The 20791-nt window shown below is 40.0% G+C and overlaps 1 protein-coding gene across 1 annotated transcript in view; it reads right to left on the minus strand.

Moving 5' to 3' along the window:
- CCNY (cyclin Y) overlaps positions 1–12166 on the minus strand; it is a 118376-nt gene extending 106210 nt beyond the window's left edge. The window contains exon 1 of the mRNA XM_079301264.1: positions 11649–12166. Coding sequence (XP_079157390.1) covers positions 11649–11802 — 154 coding nt within the window. The 5' untranslated portion in view covers positions 11803–12166. The remainder of the gene's footprint in view (positions 1–11648) is intronic.
- Positions 12167–20791: the final 8625 nt, after the last annotated feature.

Here is a 20791-nt window from a genome sequence, read left to right on the forward strand (position 1 = left end):
TGGGCAATGCTGAGCTCAAGCACATTCCCACTCCTCCAACAGAGAGAAAACCTTTTCCAGCAAGAGACTCTGTCTTTCAATTAGGACACACCAAATCAGCCAGATTTCAGTTCCCTAATAGAAACCAAGGAGGGTCTTCATTTGCATGAGGAAAGAAATGCAAAAACACATGGTTAGAGAAGATTTACATACAGCTGGACACATTGAATAATGGGCAGAGTATAATTACAAAGATGGTAATTACCAGGAAATTTCTTCCATGAAATGCAGATCTTAAGACTCCTATCGACTAGTTCTCTTCTCAGTTTTTTATTCAGAAGAAAGCAGTGTATATGCATTCCATACTCTTTAAAAAGAAAAAAACCTACACAGCTTCATAGCCTGTTTTAAGAATTACACCATGGCTCATTTGCAGTCCCAAACTGTAATCCAGGACATACATTCATCACAAAACACAGATCTCCAAAAGACATGAAGAAAATTGCAGAGATTAAAATGCACTTGGAAGTCCAAAGAGACAATGCAGAAATACAGAAATCTTACCAATTTGTGAATAACCATCACACATATCCAAGAGAGCAAGGACTATTTGCTTTTCTGTAAAACATGTAGGAGAGGGAGGAAAATAGGAATGTGGAGCAAACATTGAAATGAAAACATGACGTAAAATAATACAGGGCTTGGAAATCAATGCTGACAGTTATGATGCCACCCTGGAATCTTCACTGACCCTGCTCTAGAAACTGTAACTGTTGTGCACTTCTCATCACTGAAAAAGAACTGTGAAACAGAAGGGGTCGAGCAAGAGGAGAGGAGATCAGCAACAGGATGTCTGTGTGTTGTGGGCAGAAGGAGGTTGGGCTGAGCATAGGCAGGAGGCAAGTAAGGCAGATTATGACAGAGTGAGACAAAACAAAGGGAAAGAGGGGAAAGGAGATGAAAATCAGACAGCCTTGGTAAAGCAACAAGGATGAAGGAATCATCAAAATTCATTGGAAGAATGACCAAAAAGGAATATATTTATCTTTCAGCTCAAAGCTGCTTTTGCCATTGTACTAGCAGCACACCAAAAATCAATAAACTAACTTCTTACTTTCAAAATATGTTTAACAAATGTATTGGAGTATAATAAGACTTTAAGAGCAAAGTTTTCATTGAAGACCACACACACACAAAAATAAAATAATTGGGGGCAGAATCTGCTACCTAACTGTAGCCTGCTGTTGTACCAAAGCCCAGATGCTTTGCCTTCACTTCTGGAGCTTCCTGAAGCTCACAGACATCCCAAAGACAAACGGCACACTGGGTTTGCATCACTTATCCAGCAGGCTGGCACCAGAGCAGCCCTGAGCACCAGGAGCAGGAGGACACTGGGGCACAGGGCCATGGCAGGGCTTGCAGTGCATCACCCACTGCCAGCACCTCCTCTGGAGCACAAACACCTGGCAGCAGTCAGAGCCAGCACCATTCCTCACTGGAATAACCCTGCAGAGCCAGTACGAGTACACTTGGTCACTCTCTGCATTAACAAATACATTGGCATATCCATGGGAGCGAAATTTGAGATATTCAACACAAAATCAGAGACAAAAGAACTACACAAGTGCTTCCTTAAGTTCTTTTCTCCTTTTCTACCCACAATCATACAAAATTTCACTGCTGTTGAATTGCAAATTTATATTCAAAAATTGAAACACACAGTAAGGAAAAAAACAAAAGAAAAAAAAAATCAGGTAAGTGAAAATATGAGAGCAGTTGTACAATATAAATTCAGGTTCTCATGGAGTAATATAAAACCTCATTGTTTGGATTGCATGAACTGTGACTCAAATACTTGTTACAAAAATAATTCTTTGCCATAATAGTTTTTAAAGAAATACGACTTAATGTCAAGAGTTTATTTTTCACAAAACAGTCACTTTCAGTCCAATTTAACTTGGCACTGCCCCCTTCACTTAAATATCCATTTTTGCCCAGGGGAAACCAGTTTCTAGATTTAGAATTTGCATCACTGCTTATATATGGAATTTTAAATTTTTTTTTGTTTCCTTTAGCTTTCAAAGGTGGTATTGGTTTCTTTTTCTCCATGAAACAATGAGTTAAATCTCTCCTACTTCTTACTTTTTACCATAGACTTGATTTTTAGCACCATCTCAGCTACAGAAATTCTTCCTGTACCTAATCCTATGAAAAAGTACAGAAAACCCTCCATACAATTATAATTCCAATTTCTACATCCAACACGGAGACTATAGCAGTATATTGTGAATGCAGCATTCTAGACACTTATCCCAAGTGAATTATCCTAAAAGAAAAGAGGACATTTGGCTGCACGAAGTGCGATTTGAAAACTTAAAATACAATTGCACTTCCAAACTCTTCACACGCTTTCAACCTCCAGAGTGACTGAATAAATGAATATGGATTTCTGCCAGCTAGGAACAGTCACAACAACCAGCTCCAAGAAGGAAATGCCACTGAGAGCTGTGCATTCACAGGGAGCATCAGGTGGGACTGACACACAGCTCAGAGCAGAGGCACATGCAGAAGATCTTGTTGTTCACTTGTGAAACTGGATTTTACCTTGATATCTATTTTACCATCTGAATTTTGAAATCTGCTGCACATGATTTTAACAAAAAAATCTCCTAATACTAACCAGAAAAAAATCTCATGTATCTTAATTTCAGAATCTCATTTCAGGAACTGTTAGCTACAAACACAAATAAATCAATCACTGATTACTATTTGAAAATGAAAATGCTAAGATTTCAAACCAGAGGTATAAACAACTGTGTCAAGTGGTTAATTACAATCCTTATTTCAAAAGTGATAGTGAAAGAATTCTACATTAAAGATCATCCTTAACAGATTTTACTCAGTTTGGAGATCGAATAGATTTAAGATTCTGCCTATAGCAGCAGTTGAAACTTTGCTAGCTACTACAAATAAAATTCTTTCTAATGAAATCTGAAACTGTGGTTTCCCTAATTACAAACAAGGCAGAATAATGCTGTGAAGTTTTAGGCAAAATATTCTGACACCGGACTTATTATTATGAATTTTAACTCTGTATATTTCAGTTATATATTTCATAAACACATATATTTTATAAACTTAATAAAAGAAAAAATAGTTCTTCAAAGCTCTCCAAAATGAAGAAAAAACAAAACAAACAGGAATAAAGAGATTTTAAAGACCCAAATTCCTAATGGAATTGGGTTCCTAAAATGCATTGTTGTGCACTTCTCATGACTGCAAAAGAACTGCAAAACAGAGGAGTCAGGTAGAGATGAGACCAGGGACAGGATGTCTGTGTGTTGTGGGTAGAGTGTTGGGCTGAGCACAGGCAGGAGCAAGTAAGGCAGATGATGACAGAGTGATAAAAAACAAAGGGGAAGAAGGAAAGAACTAAAGAACCCAACTCCTGTGGTTCTACCTCCCAAACACACAGGAGACTGCAGTTCTGTAATAAGCAAGCCAACTGTCTGGAAATCAAAATTTCTTTTAGGATTATCTGCATGTTCTCAGTTGTAACAACTTCTTTTTCCAACCTGTATTTCACATTGGTTATTCTAACAGCATTCTTTGAAGAGGAGGAAGTGGGGGGACTCCCACACCAAATTAGTAGAGGCTACAGTTCACTGAATGAAAACTGCATATATAACACAGGGACAACTTTTTTCAAGCTAGAGAAACAGATGAGATCTAAAACCCCTAACACCAGCCTAGGAATGACGAGATCTAATTAATTTCAAATATTGAAAGATCTTCTTCAAGGTCTTTAGATCACTTGCATCACTTTACCACACAACACAGCCCACCAAGTACTTCAGAGATGTAATTACTGCTTATAAAGCTCACTGACCACAGCCTCAAAGTTTCTTTTAGCCAAAGCAGGGAAGCATGATCTGCTGTGTTCAGGATCAGCTACTGGATATTCTAATCTAAGGCAATGCCCTTCCACAGGAAGGTCAGGAAGGAGGATAAAGAAATCACTGTATACTTAACTGCACAATGGAAATATTGATAAATTAGCACAAAAGCATAACTACTGCCAGTCATTTCACATACACGGCCTCATCTACTGACAATTCCTAAACAAACTCTTCCATAAAGGGCTTGCAAAGAAGTGAAAAAGTGTAGGATAGCAATGCAAAACATCTTTGCTGACCAAGCACGGTTTCTTTCCCATGCAGTACTACTTCCAGTATCTGAAATTAATGTATTTTTTCCAGGAACAAAATTTTTCGGTTGGAAGCATCCCTTAAGATGCCACAAAACAAATAACAACATGGCAAGAAAAAAATACCTCTTCCCAGAATACTGATGTGCAGGGATAATATGCAAAACATAAACAATTTTAAGCATGCCAGTGATTCTAAATTCTGGATCCAATTCTGGATGTAGAAAAGAACCCCTGTATCATCAAGTCTTGCATCTTCTTTTAACACTGCACCTTTATCCTGCCACTTAGTGTAGCCTAACTTGACAAAGCCCTGGAGTACTCTGTATCTTCTGTAAGTTTTGTCTCCTTATAATCCAACTTTCCAATGCAGGAACAATTCATCAATTCTCACTCTTAATGAAATACCAACACAGCAAAGAAATCAATCTTTTAAAATTTCAACACGCTCTCATATCAGTTTCTATAGTGTTGAAAGCAAATACTTTCACTTCCCATCTGATACCTTCTGCATCTCAGCCACAGCTGTATAAGAATCATTTGCAGACCCAAAAAGAAAAAAAGAAAAGGTAATCAAAAAGTCTGAGGTACAACTTTTTCAACTAAGTCTGGGTGGAGTTTTATTTAAAAGAAAATTCCAAGTCAGTAGTTGGAGGCTGACTCTTCTTATTGCAGAGAGCAAGATATCACAGGGCAGACTCTCCCTCTAAGAATCAGGTAGAAAAGAGAATGGGGAATGTTACAGAAGGTGGATGAAAATTCACTAAAATCTGGGGATTAGCTCTATTCCATAACATTGTCTGAGCATTCAGCTATTGCAGTTTTCTGCAACATTTTCACACCAACAAAGACAGTAATAAAATGCCATTCACAGCCCCAAAAACACTGATTTTATTGATACATTTTGTTCAAACCACCATAAGCTACATGAGGAGAGCACAAGTTTTGCAGTGCAAACTACACCATAGCAAAGATATTTCAGCAACATGGTTACAACATTAGCCTGACTGAAAAGAATATGTATTCATTTCCAAAGAAATAAAGAGAGAAGGAAATAAATAGAAGTTGGACTTCAATGATCCTTGTGGGTCTTTTGCAACTCAGAATATTCTATGATTTTAACACCAGTTCATGGAAAATGTGAATCCTGATGATCTGAGAATCTTGTCTTAGCTGAATGATCTAAATAATGCTTTCCAATCTGCAGGCCCAAAATATTACAGGCATGATGAGAAAGGAAACAAATTAAAACAAAAGGGGGGAAACCAGGATTTTGTGAAAATTCTCCAAACGGTTTTCATTAGTAATTTTCCTTTAATGCCAACCACAGCTCTTCAGCCAGCTCCATACTAGTTAAGGATTAGAAGCAGGAGACTTGGCCTGAAAACTAAGTTACTTTTTCACCCAGTTCAGGCTACTGAGCACTCAAACTTTAAAACCAGTCCTTCCAGAAGAAGCACAAGAGCTGGTGGTGCTCCTAGTACACCAACTGAGGGGATGGGTTACGGTGGTGTATGGGGCTTACAAAATCAGCAACAAAACCAGCTTAAGTTGAGCTTAGTAAAACCATCTCTGAACTTTGGTCAACTTTTGCAAAAGATTTCAGCTCAGGAAATGAACATCCCAACAGCCCATTTCAACAATTCTGGAATACTTGCTTTTAAAGTTGGTTTGTAAGGAGATAAAACTCCTAACAAAATGTCTGTTCTTCTTACAGAAGGTACAGAGGAAGTAGTAACTGCTCCAGTGAAGGCATCACCTATGCACACTGCTTGGAATCTAGTTCATCCATAGCTCTAGACTTAAAAGATTTATTAATGCTTACTAGCTCTTCACATGCATTTCAGAGAGGTATGGCATGTATATTAAATATTTTGCAGGATGAAGTGAAAAAGATCACTCCATATGTCAGAACATACATAGAAAATTAATAAATTTTAAAAGTTCTATTTATCCAAATTCAAAGGAATGGAAAACAAGCAGAAGTACTGTTAATTCATTTCTACATGGAAAACTCAGAGAAAAGCTATATATATGCTTTCAGTTTGCAAAGTCTATTTCATATTCTTGCAGAGATGTTAAACAAGGAAGATATTTAGACTATGTGTGACGTGCAGCTGGATGGCAGGACAAGGACAAGGCCAGTCATCAGGTAGTGCTAGACATTGCTCACTTATTCCCCTTCCAGCCTCAGAATACATAGCAGAGAGAGCCAGAAAAAGCATGTACAATATCAATAACCTGCTGTATGTCCCACCAGGACTGGTTTTTGTATCATCTGACCCGAGCAAGGCCTGAAGATGCAGTAAATACACCCTGGAAGTCTGAAAAACCAGTAAGTACATAAAATTAGGTAAACCAGCTATGACCACACAGTGAAGAAGTTTCCATTCCTTTTAAATACATTATTCTTATTACAAAACCCAAGGAAAAACAATCCAAATATAAGTCCAAAAATATACAAAACAACTCAAAATACAGTAGTCCTTCCATTTTCTAAGACTTATAATTTTAAGTTATGTCCTTCTGTTACAGGGACCAATTTACCCACCCAAGATTGTGTAACTGACTTTCAAAGAAAATATTAATTGGATGGCAGTGCACTAATAAAATTCCTTGGAGGCAAGTTCAGATATGACTAGTCTTAGTATGTCCCCCTTTGAAAGCTTCTGCAGCTAAATAAGTAAATATTGTAAATTTATTGGTTTGATGTGAACAGTGTAAATTGAGGCTTTAGGAAGGCTTTGTACAACATGATGGTGTCTCTCAGGAGAAGCAGGGTACTGACAGAATAACCAGATGAGTCTGACAAAAAAGAAACCTGTGCAGGAGTCCTCTTTAGTAAGGTGCAATATAGGCCTAGGTTCACCAGCATAGGTCACAGCAGGCTGCATTTCTAATTTTTTGATGCATCCAAAACAGGGGTACCTTGATACATGACCTCTGACAAATGCTTAGGTAGATAATGCCAAATACCAAATAACTAAACAGTAGTACTGAAAAACATGTAGATCACCTCTGTGCTGGAGTTCTGGCTAGGGGAACACTTTTTGAAAGAGAATTTTCTGTAAACCAAACAGACTTTGTTCTAAAAGAAGGGCTATCCTTTTACAATCCGTGTTTCAGCAGGAATGTCTGTGTGCAGCACACTAGATGTTTAATTTGCTTCTGAAATGCTTATGTCTTGACTTTTGTGAAGTAGGTCAGTTCCTTGACAATGTACAACCCATCATGCTCTAGCTCTTGAAAACACCAGTATTCCCTTTCAGCAAAATTCCATTAGGTATATGGGGCAGACATTTTTAAACTTCCTTCTATTTTGCTAAAATCTTGTAATTCTTATAAAACCCAGCAGACAAGAAATACACAAATACTAACTAATCCCAAGTCAGAGACCCTCTTATGCCAGTTTCAAGAAGATGGAGAAAATAAAAATACTTAAATGAACAAATAAATTATTTTCTTAAAATCAGTCCATTCTTAGGACCCTGTGCACTATGCAACAAAAAAATTAACACGATTGACCCATCATGAAAAGGGCTGAAAAGGTTTATCAGTGATGCACAGTTGTACAGGGCATTATCTGAGCTAGCAATGCATGACCTAGTGACATTAGCAGAAGTTTACAAAGAGGTGAAAAATAAATCTGACTTTTGTGGGGTAAAAGGGTAAAAAGGGGAGAAGCTGATCATTAAAAACCATCTTTTCTTGAAATAGCCTAGGAACCCTCCATCTAGTCTCTGTCTCAAGAACAGCCTTTTGGCCAATTTCATTGCAGGGTACCAGCTTTGCTTCACACCATCATATTTGTGGTAAGACACTTCCTTTCACCCCCTCACTGCAGCTCCATATTTGAAAAGCTGACTGTGGAAATCAAAGAGAGGAATCACACCTGAGAGGAGCACACATGCTGCCTTCTCACGAGCTACACCACCCCTGGCCCTGACTGTGACTTGCTGATGTAAAGTGGAGTCTGTGCTCAGCCCAGCCAAGGAGGATTCACACAATGCACACACCAAGGTGCTTCCATGGCTTGCACTGGGAAAAGCTTGCATCCAAAGTGATGCAGAATTTGGTGCATAAAAAAACATTTTTACTTTTGGTTGCCATTTGATGGCAAACGGATGTAGAAATCTACAAGTTTTGAATCCACTGCCACAATTTTCTTAAAGTAAATTTCTAAATGCAAAGCATTGAAAAATGTGGAAGCTAAGCAACAAATCATCAAAACCAGATGGTAACTTCTGTATGTTACAGTTACCCTCTTGCTCTTCCTCAAAAGAGAAAAACATTAAAAATCTGTTAGGTATTCTTCATTACCATGGGCCTATACAAACTAACAATAAAATAAACAAAAAAGCATTCAGAAACAAACAAAACCAAAGCTTTCTGGTGACTGCACAATATTCAGAGAGGCATTTTTGCATGTGTGAATTTTTGTAGAAGTTCACTACCTTCTTAGAAATCTGAGGGGAAGAAAAAAGAGGAAGAGAGGTAAATTCAACTTTACTATTCCCCAGAATAAGTCTCTTGATAAATTCCTGTTCAACAAAACTCTTTCAAAATTCCCCTTCTCTTTCAGATACCAATTCATAAACATCTGTGAAATATTGCAAAAATTGAGATTTTTTTAGCAAAGTACCAGTGATGTAGAGGTATTTTGTCATAAAATCAATTCCTACTGCAAAAAACACTTTCTCTACCTATTGTATGAAAAACTAGTGGATTGGGTATGGAACTTGAATGAGAGAAGAAAATTCAAAAATGTGATTCTGGAGGCAGATTTGATGAGTATTTCCTTATGAAGTACATAAGACAGGCAGATGTCAAACAGTTCCACTAGTACTAAAATTTCCAGTTAAATCATTCTAAGATTTGACATCCCTCCCTCTTTTTCCTTCTCCCTCTCATACTGACAGAAACAGGGACTGCAACAGTGAAAACCACGCATCTCTTAAAAGCCTAAAATAACCCACAGCTGATTTAAAGGTTCTAAAAGTTCTTGATTTACCCAGCTTGACCCACTTCAAAAATAAAATGTTTCCTGAATTTCCATCAATATGAGCATGAAAACAACTTCACACAAAACACAGTAGCTAAGACACTGCATGACATGATTTTTACAGTTCCTGAAAGTACCAGTGACAAAGTAAATGCTTGTTAGAGACATGAATTTGCACTTTGAGACCTATCACTGACACATACACCCAAGCAGGATGGAAGGGTCCTCACTTGAAGAACAGTGAGAAATAGTTTCAAGTGTCAAAAAAGTTTCCTTTCAGTGCATTAGTCTTCATCATCATTTATTAAAATTTTTTAAAAAGCATATTTGGCAACACTACCAATCTGAGAAACCTTATGACTTGCAGGAACACTAAGGAATAAACACCCAGCATTCTCTCTTCACAACACAGATAACCAATCTATTGTTCTTTCATTCTAAAATGGTAAAAATATCACCAGAGTTCTGTGAAGAGTTCTACTGTGAAGAGTCAGTGTCTCATCCATAAACCTCTGTATGCCACACAACTTCAGTCTAACAATAAAAACATAATAGCTGGTCTAATACAAAATGAAATTTCAGAAACAAGGCATCATCCTTTTAATACTCAGTCATCATTTTTAACCAAGAAACTGTCAGTGAGCATGACTCCAGGGCAACACACCTGCAACAAAGCACACTTCAGAAAGTTGTTTTACCCAAGTCTGTCCAGTTGTTTTGAATGCACAGACGTCTACTGCCACCAGTCCCCCCACTGAAAACTTAATTCTCAAACTCTATCCATAAAAAGGGTCAGGAGTAGAGCAAAACATAAAAAGGAAACCCATAACTGTTCGTTTTCAAATATGAAGACAGCTTGCCCATTTGAAACTGTGGCATTGCAGTGACAGTGGCCCCAGATGAAAACCAATGCAAAATAAATAACACATGAGGTATTTTCTGTTTTCTAACAGGTTACAACCCTACACTTGACATGTGCCACAGTTAAAAGGAGAAGAGAGACAGAACATACATGTACCTTGACCCAACAAATGAAACAACCAACCAATAAGGATCTTCTGGATTTTTTTTGCAAATAACTATTAAGATGCAGGAACTTATTTGCATTGTATGTGCATTTTAACAAGTACACATGCACTTACTATTTCCATCCAAGCCTTTCTTCCCATCCCTAAAAAAAAAGCACACTGAGAACAAGGCATAAAACCCAGACGTGTCTCTCTCTGACCAAAAACTTTACTGCAGCCTGTGTTGCTGTAGATGGAGAAATCCGTACCATAGGAGAGAGCTGCATCCTGCTGCACTGTACAGCACTGATGCTGGAAGAATTAATCATTCACAGATCAACAATTGGTTCTTTCATCTCCCTGGCTTTCTCACATCAGGCCATTATGTATTTTTTTCTGCCTACTGATCCTGTTACACTCAATTTTTCAGTTGCATGTAGCAAAGACATCTGAAAAACATTCCTGTATCTGGAAAGTCACTGAAAGAAACCAGTGAGGGTACCTGTATGTTTCCATGGGCTTCATAACTTTACCAGTGTGTAGAAGTGACTGAACACTGAATTCTGCACTAAAATCATAATCTAATAAGCTGTGAAAAAAATGTGGAAGGCAAACTGAAGGGCACCAAAGTCCTTCTTTCTGGCTTTCTACCAAAAGCAGTTCATGTGAACAAACCCATGAGATAGCTGACCTTTTAGCAAGTAAAGTTTTAGGACTAAATACTTCAGCTAATCAAAAACTAAAGTACATGTATACATTAACTCAACCCACATCTTTAAAATAAAGCTGTATTCTGGCCAGTGCGAATGGCACCACCTCAGTCACGACTAAAGCAACAGGAACACGGCTTTTTTAATATCTCTGCAGAGAAAGCGAGGGCAAGGCAGGATTGACGATGAGCACTGCGCCTCATCATGACAGTAACGGAAGAAAAAGTCCCTGGAAGAGAAGGTTGTCATGGGAAACACTTCTCCCACTTTCCTCGCAGGCAGCGTTTGTCCTTTAAGCGCTCACCCCTGCAGAGGCCTGGCAGGTGACATCCCGGCAGGTGACGTGAGCTCGGCTCCGCCAGCCCTGCCAAGGGCGAGGGACGCTCCCCTGGGCCACAGCCGAGCCCCGGTGTCCCAGCCCGCCGGGAATGTCACCTCTGCACACTCTGAAGGGCGAAGGGTCTCGGCAGCGCAGCCCCGGGTTGGAAAACCGCACCGTGCCAGAGGATGCGGCGCGGGGATGCTCGCAGCCCCCGCCTGAAGGCACAGCTCTCCCGGGGACAGGAGCAGCTCTGGAGGCGGAATGCAGCGCGGCATCCCCGCGGGGGCGAGCAGGGGAAGCAGCACCGACACGGTGCGGGGCAGCGGGACCGGCCCCGCCCGCGGGGAGCCCCGGCAGCGCCGCGGGGAGCGCAGGGCAGGGCAGGGGACGCGGGGCTCCGCGGGGCGCCCGCCGCGCTCACCGTCGATGTTCTCCCGGTCGCTGATGTGCTGCAGGTTGCAGCCCGTGTCCTCCCGGCTCAGCTCGGCCTCGGGGCGGTAGGACTCCAGCCGAGAGTGGGCATTCCGGCGCAGCTTGGGGCTGGAGGAGACGCAGCAGGACGTGGTGTTCCCCATCTTCTCTGCCCGGCCCCGGCCCGGCCCGGCTCGGGAGGAGGCGAGGGGCGGCCGGTCAGCGGGGGCGGCGGGAAGCCATGGGCGGCAGCGGCGACGAGAGGGAGCGGCGGCGGGGGAGGAGGCGGCGGCTGCGGCGCCCTGCGGCTGCACTCGCCGGCGGTTCCCCCCGACGGCTCATCCGCGGAGGCGGCCCCGCAGCGCGGCCGCCGGCTGGGCTGCGGCAGCTAAGCCGCCCTCCTGGGCGGGCGGGCAGCGCGGGGCCCGCCGGGGCACAGCCCCATCCTCCCCCGCCCCGCCAGCCGCCGGGCCCGCTCCGCGCACGCACCCACGCGGCAGCGGCGCAGCCTCCGCGGCAGCCACACCGCAGCAGCAGCGGCGGCGGCGGCGGCAGCAGCAGCCGCCCCGGGCGGCCCCCGCGAACCGGTTCCGGTTCAAGCGGGCGGTGACGCCTCCCGGCGGGCGGGCTGCGGAGCGCGGCTCGGCTGAGGGGCCGCCCCGGAGCCGCGGGTCCCCGGGCCTCCTCCCCGGAGCCTGCCCCGCTCGGCCGCGGCCGCTCCGCCGCAGCGCGGGGCTCGGCGCGCTGGTGCCGCAGCAGCGGCGCTGCCGGCCCGGCCCCGCACCGAGGGCAGCAACAGCCCTTTGGCTAATTTCGGCCTTTTGGACCCGCTTCCAACGGGAAATAGCCACTGCTGTCCCAGAGCTTGTAGGGACTGCACGAATCATTTGAGGACTTGTTAAACTCTCCTGTGGACTGACCGTCCCAAAGATAACATGCCACAGAGAAATACGAGGTGTAAAGCGCCCCTTTGTACCACCTTCCCTGTGTTTAGGGCTTTCCCAGTCAAAATCCACTTTTGCCTTATTTATTGTTGAAGATGGGGATGGTGAATGGCTTTCATTAGTCTTTTTTTGTTTTGTGTTTTTTTTTCCTTTAAATCCTTGTAATCTAAGCAAATCTCTTGACTGCTGGAGGTCTGAGTCATGGTAGTTGAATGGGTACACTGATAATTTGATAACAGAAAAGCACTTTTCTGTGTTTATAAAAGATGCTTTGACTCCCTGTGTCGAGGGAGCTATTACTTATTCTATCAGGCATCTCATGATATCTGCTGTTTTCACAAGATCTGCTCAAGTCAGGTGATCACATGAAAGACTTGTAAATTTTTATCTTTTATTTCAGATCACACATTGCAAAGAAAAACTAATTTTTAATTTTCAACTACATTTTGAATATTTATTTATGCAAATGTGCTCTAGTGGGGTACAAAGAACCAAAAAGAAGGAAAAAGAATGTGAGTTTTTTTCAAAATAAAATTGTTTTGGGGACGTACCTAGTTTTGTGACGCTCCTCTCCCCAGACATGGATGGCCAGTAGATTTGGAGTTATATTTGTGCTTGAGTAACTCAAGAGAGATTTGGGGTAGGTTCAGCATCTTTTTTCTATTAGTGTATTCAGTAGTTTGTATCCAAAGGAAAATCTTTGCTGAGCTCTGCTTTAGAATTCCACCATGTCATGTCTTCCTGAGGGCACCTCAGCCCCTCCACTGGAGCTCACCTGCTCTCCAGCTGAGCCTGAGCCTGCTCAGACCAGGCCTAGGTTAAATCTCAAGCAGGCATAAGCAACAATCAGAAAACCTCAACACCATTTTTAAAGAAGCAAATAATCTCAGTATATATGCAACAGAACAGTAAGAACAGTAAGATGTTAGTGAAACACCTGGCTTACCACATCTTACAAGAGGATCTCAAACTAGTGAGATTCCTGTGGAAGACTCATCTGACCTGCCCTGTTAAATTCCACCTTCCTGTAGGAATCAGGGACGTGCTCACTTGTGGCCTTTTCAACCTATGGCCTCCTGCTCTGACTACCCCTAGGGCACCAGTGCCATTGTCTTTTAAAGACTTTTTGGGTAATGCTAACTGGGCAACTGTTGCCTTGATATATCTTTTGCATAAACATTTCATAACCCTTAATTATTTAGAAACTTGTAACAGCTGTAAATCTATTGTGACTAAATCTTAAGACAAAAGTTGCAGTTTATACTTACCCACATTTTCATAAGCTTTGAAACAAAACAGGCCACTTCATGATGTAGATGAATTAATTACAAAGTTTGCTTCTCTAAATGTATAAGTAGAGCTTTAAAATACTTGTTTTCTTTATTAGAAAGGATTGATTTAACCTTCGGGTTTTATTTAAAACTAATATTCTAAAACTAAACATTGTAATTGTTTTAATGTATTGAAAATTTATGATCACTGGCTGTGACCATCTAATCACTAGATGTGACTATATGATCACTAGATGGATGCCCTTTAAGGTCTCTTCTAACCCAAACCATTCTATATTCTATCCATAATTCTATTATTCTGTATAGCTACCTATTTTCTTGCTTGCAGTCTTTCATTCTAAATTTTTACCTTTATTTCTCCTCTTTTGACTCCAAGAGCTTGCTGAAGTACATTATAATGACAAAGGTGTTAAAATACATATTTCAAATCAAAGGAAAGAGATGCTGCTCTAGGATAATGGTCTCCTGCTGTTATGTAAGAGCTGAGAAGAGGTGAAATGCATACCATGAAAACATATTTGGGGTTTGATTATGATTATTTTATTTCAGTTACTTCAAGTGCATGATATAAATGTAACTGCATTATTTGATTAATATTCATACAAGAACAGTTCACTGTACCTTACTTAGATGCCTAGATGTATCCTGAGATGTCAGTGTATGTTCTGATTAGAGACTATTCAGTTCTTAAGATTTACAATTTATGTATTTAAATGACTTTGCCCTCCCAAGCAAGAGCATCAGCTGAGAAGCACCATAAAGCTCCCTAAGCTAAGGTCAAGGTTTTCACAATTGGTAAGTGCTGACATACCTTTATTTAAAAAGTGCCTATTCCTGCACAAAAAATCTGTAGCATCTCCACTGTACAGAAGACACTCCACTATACAAAAGACAGTGGATTTTAATCAGCTAAAATTAATGGTGTGACCCATTAAATTTTGTGCTTGAAATCTTCATGGAACCTTATTGAAGAATGTGTTTCAAATCAGCAGATATAGGCCGGTGTTTTGCTTATATAAGCTTTTTAGCTATTTTGAGCAGATCAAAATTGTAACTATTATTTAATCCAAAAGTATTTCCTGTTTACAAACCAAATGAAACTGTGTTTGGGAAGCACAGTTAAAACCACAAACAAACAAACAATAAAAAAAAAAAATCCCAACCCTTAAGATAAGAATGGTGATAATCACATTTTTTGATTCTGCTCCTCTTTCAAGTACAGCCTGAGAAATTTGTGTCACACAATACCTTCCCCATACTGCCATCTGATGTTTAGTAGGAGTCCTACTCACAATTAGGGTGTTCAGCCACTCTAAAATGCCATAGTGTCAGTTTTCTCACAGAGCTAATCACTGCCTGGAGTTTAAGCAAAAGCTTAAAATTAACATTTCCATGTGCAAAGTGTTCAGTCTGGTCAACTGAATCATACCCTAGACTCTGTTGATTGTAATAGCTAAATTTCTTTTGACAATAGTAATAAATTCCAAATCAGTTAAAACCAGTGATGAGCACACCTGAGGAATGCTATTATCCCTTTGACAATTCTTATTGTTAATATTTGCATTTATTGTTACAAGCCTGAATTCAGTAGTATTAACAGACTTCCTTCCTGAAGGCAAGTGATTCTGACCCAAAGCCTTTTTACTGTGCTGCTCCTCAAGGAAATGCTTTCATGGATCACATCTTAGATTCCCTCAGACTTCTATGGTGGATTTCCCCTTTGATTCTTCCAGGGTTAAGAACAGTATTCTCTTTCTTGGAGGTAGAAATCCAGTGCTTGCAGAAAGCATCCTTTCAGCCTCAACACAAGTTGTCTGCCAGCCCCAACCACTGAGCCTTCACCAGAGAGAGGAGGTTTCTCTACAGAGCAGATGGCTGCAGCTACTGTTCACAGGAAAGCCAACCAGACCTAACAAAAAGTATGTAAGAAATGGGACCTGGTTTAAAAATATGCAAATGGTATCAGTGAAGTTATTCCTCAGGTGAATGGCACTCTTGTTTCACAGGAACCAAGTGCCTTACTGGAATCCCTGAGAATCGGGGAAAGACAAAAGATTTCTTTTGAAGATCAAGGCAGAAATTTGGGCTATTTGATTGATTTATTCAACTTTACTGCGTAAATTGGTATATTAGTCTCATGCTAGCCCATGAAGAGATACTATTCTAGGCAACAATGCAAAGACCTAAGTCCCGCTCCTACTCTGAAGTGTGTGGCAACCAGAGGACTCTGCCTAATGCCACTTACTCTACAGGAGGAAACAGTTGCTTCAGGAAGGAAGGTGATACACCAGATAGCAAGTGTTGGAGTATTCCCAAAACATACATAGCCCAGATATGTGCATATTATCTTATATTACAATCTTTTTTAATTAGTGCCATGTTGCTTACCAGCTTGAAATCACAGCAAAAAGATGCAGCTTCCCCACAAGTAGGGAAAGATTGTTCATTGTTTTAGGGGAAACACTTGAAGAGCAGCTGTGCTAGAATATTTTTATATATATACACATATATATGTAACTGTTCTTTTTGTTTTTATTGTTTCTTCAGGGATTGAATGAGATAAGATCTGCACTCAGAAGCAGCCAGAAACCCACGCATTATGCTTGTGGGGGAAGATCACCCACGCTGCACAGATCTGCAGTGAGCTTTGGGAGGGAGGAGGCAGCTCAGCAGAGTGTACCATGGATGCCCTTGCATTGTGGAGGAAGGCACAGGCAATTGGATTTAACCAGCTGGGTGGAATTTGATTTGATTAGCTTTGGCACAGTTTCACATACTCTCAATTCATCAGTGAATGGAGTAACTATATTGGAAAGCTACTGGGGAAAAACAACATTGCCCCTGATGCTACTGTCACAGGCAGATAGAGCACAATCCCATACAGGCTCACTCTGTGTTTTCCTCTTTTCATTGTCTCCCTAGTTGGTTTTTTTTGTGCCAGTGTGTGTCTTCCTGTATCAGGATTGGCTGCCTTTTCTTGGTCTGAGATCTTGGCATATAAAGAGCAGCAATTACTCCATGGTATGACTCGATGACTATGAGCAAGGGTGGGAGTGCCCCCTCTTCAACAATAAAACTCCTTGTATAGAAAAGCCAAACTAAACAAAACAAAATGTGTAAAACCAGGCAGTGCTGCCACGAAGCACTTTGCTAGCTAGAGAGTCTATATGGAGTATGAATAAGAGCCTACTGTATTTTAGTCTGTCCTGCCTGTGAAAGATCTCATTCTGTAAAGGGGTATGTTAGTCTCTTATTTCATACAAGTCTAGGCAAATACAACTTCTTTAGTTTCAATGAAGCTGTGCCTAAGTTCCACTAAGAATGAGAACTGAACCAGGCCAGCAGTTTGGGATAGCATGTTTATATAAAACCATCTTCTGTTGAACGTATTTTGATAAAATAATATCCTACTTTTACCAACTGTCAATACCTAGTAATTTTGAGTATCATCGTGGCAGCTGACAGTTAAAAAAAATGTATGCATAGATGAGCTTACAAGTCCTGTAATATATGAGCTAAGATAGGGTAATATGCAAGTGATTGAAGTCTTTTTAAACATGGCTCACCAGAAGATGTGTCTATACATAAATTTGCTCAGGTTGAGTTCTCTGTAAGAAGAAGAATATGAGGGAAGTTTATTGCTTTATCTTACATCTCCCCTGAAGATCATCCTTTTAAAGTAGAATGAAAAAAAGGTTTTGTTTGAAGGATAGATCTGAAGAAAAGTTATAGGTTTCAGTGACAAGGAATCAAGCTAAATAGGATGAGCTGTACAGATGCATCTCAAGAATTATTCCTGTGGAACACATTTTCAAAATAAGTTCCCCTAAGTATTAATATCTGTATTGTGTGAAAATAGGCTTTCCTCAGCTAATTTTCAAATCAAGAGGTGAAATTAAGAAGTGAGAAAATTCTCAGTATGAAAATTAAATTGAAGCATCCAAGTTTTCAATAGAGGTGTCCGGGCATGAGCCTTTTTTATTTTTAGCAGGGTACTACAATTGTTAATACCTGTAGGAATGCATTTGGAACTGTAGAGAGGCCAAAAATCATACTTCTCCAGAAAAAAACCCCATGCATAGGTCTGGAAAACAGAGAAAATGGAAATATGGATCTTAAAGGTAAAGAACCAAAAATTAATTAATGTACTTAACAAATGATCAATAGATATGTAATTCTGACTGTGTACTTCTTACAGATTTTGTTCCTCTTCCTCAGGTCTTAATCCCTAATGGGATTAGGCAGAACATTTTCCTTTGAAAAACAATGCAGGATTGATAACTGTACATGAAAACAGGCCAAAAGCTTTTCTTGTGAATTCTGTCCACTATCAGTGGTCAGTGACATCAATGCTCATTGAGTAGAAAGGGTAAAAAAATCAATAAAACTAATAAAAACATTATCTCTTTGTATTCCAGAGTTCTTTCCCTCTCAATGGAAAAGTATCCAGGACATAAGCAAGCCTACTCATATAAAATTGAGGCTTCCACATGAACATTTAAAATTTCAGCTCAAATACAGCAAAATCTGGCATGATCCTTAGATTAAGTTTCTGTTACATGGAGGAAGGGAAGAGAAAGTTTTCTCCTTTAATCAGGTGAAACTCCTGAATTTTTGTTATCACATTTTGAACTACAAAACCACAGAGACAGGACTAATGATTGCTTTATTTTTGGAATAAACACCCAGAGATTTGCCCACAGTCAAGGAACCCAAATTGATTTTTCTGCTCCATTGCAGAGTGTGCACGACTTTTGAAAACCACTTAAACCCCATATCTCTATCCTTTTCAGTGAATGGAAATTACTGTATGAAAGGGTGTTTTTTAAAACTAAAATCTTTAAAACTGCAAGTTGTTAATGTGTTACAGGAAAAGGTACCAAATAAATAAGATGGAGAGATTACTCAGTAATCACAGATGTCCTCCCATCGTGCTTTTAACATGCACCAACACTGCAGGATGCAGGCAGTGCCTGGACTGTCATTAAATTATTAAATTATTGTCTGTTGTAATACATTTTGCCACTTGTGGAGCTTATTAACTTTGCTGTCACCATCACTCAACATGCAGATACATCAGTTGATAGAAAAAATGCCAATGTGAGGATAACAAGTTCATAGGTTAAAAAAGTCATCTTTCCTCTATAAATAGAGTTGGTATAAATCACAAGAGTCTGCAAAATGGGCCTGGGAAAATTAGCTGCTGACCTAAAAACACTTCCTGTTGGCTGTCTGGGAATCCATTTCACACAGTTAAAAGTGACAAGAATTAAAGCAGCTAAAGAAGCAGGTCTTTATGGTGAAGCAAAATGTCCTAGCAAACATGAAAATAAAACCAAGTGCAACTAATAAAAATACAATTATACTATTGTGCAAGTATTCTAAATAATCAAAAGGCAAAATGAGCCATATTTTTAACCTCTTAATGAGGAGATTATTATATATTCTCAGTGTTCTGCAGTCCTTGCAGCAGCTCTGGAATTTCAGCAGCTGACCAACCAGCAGGCCTCATGACCTGTAGTTGCATCTGGCAATGTGTGCTTAAACAGGAAACTGAGTGCAGACATTTCTGTAGAAACTGCTGACTAACATTGGGAAGAATCTATTCAATTTGAATTATACTTCAAGTTAAAGAGAATGTAATTAATGAAGACATTTTTATCTGAAATAAGGAACTAGCTTGCTGTTTTTCATTCAAAGTTAATGTCACCCTTCACTGCTGGAACTCTTCAGCTAACACTTCACCCACGTGTCCTCTGCTGTCACTCAAAAAATGCCTCTTAAGGAGTGCTTCAGGAAATAAAATGTGCACATTAAAACAGGCATTTTCTTAGGTCCAGCTCACTGCATTACCAGGTTTATTGCAGCATACTTCTATTGTGCTCATGCATCTGATACTTCTACAACACCAGTTAATTCAGTCATGAGTGTCTCTTTACTTTAAAGCTACTTAACTAGAAATTATGTAGAGGCACCAGATTTTTACACTGCAGGAATTTTGAACTGTCACATAATTTGACAATTAAGGTCTAAAGAATACATAATATGACTATAAAGTGTAGCCCATCTAGACCATCTTGGCTCCAAACAGAATAGACAGGCCTCCTCAAATTCATTTTGAAAACCAGAAAAAATATCTTGTGTAACATAGGACAGAATATCTGCCCATAAGCATACGCCCATTTTTTTTCAAATTTTGTAGTAAAACTTCTAAATTGCAGCACAGCCTTTCCAATAAATAGCAAAAACACATCAAAAAATACTTGTTTTTTTTTCCTGTAATCTCTGAATTAAAGTAATTTCTAATACTGATGAGTTAGATGAATTATAAAATTTGGTACAAGATTACAAAGCAAACTTCCTTCTTTGGATTATTTAGGCAATTCAGCTCACATGTTTGCAGCTGCCTCTTAAAGACTGAAGACCAGTGAAAAGCAATCGTTGGACTCTAATTATGTATTCAAGCTTACAAAGTCTCTAACCTCAACCATGATTGTCCTTGTCCAAAATAAAGTTGCCAAAGATACATCTCACTGTTTAATATTGTGGATTATCCATAAGGATAACACAGTATTTTGTCCAAGTCTGTTAACTGGTTTCATAATTTTCCCAGTTGTTCAGACTGAGTTATCTTAAGAATTCACAGCTGGTATGGGATTGCCTACATAGCTAAAATATGTGTCTTGGTAATGGTTAATATTTCTAATCAAATACGTGTTGGCAAAGTGTTTAGGTTCAGGATAAATCATGCTGCTGGCCACAGTATAGCAAACAAAAGGAAAAAAAGTTATACATTATGTAATGCAAAATAAATTTTCTATCATTCATCTAGAGCATTAGGGCTCACAGTCTTTTTGAGTTTGATCTATACCCTTAATCATGCACAATCCCATTGATAAGACTTTTAAAAACTGCCG

This window comes from Erithacus rubecula (genome assembly GCF_903797595.1).
Source record: "Erithacus rubecula genome assembly, chromosome: 3".
Classification (NCBI taxonomy): Eukaryota; Metazoa; Chordata; class Aves; order Passeriformes; family Muscicapidae; genus Erithacus; species Erithacus rubecula.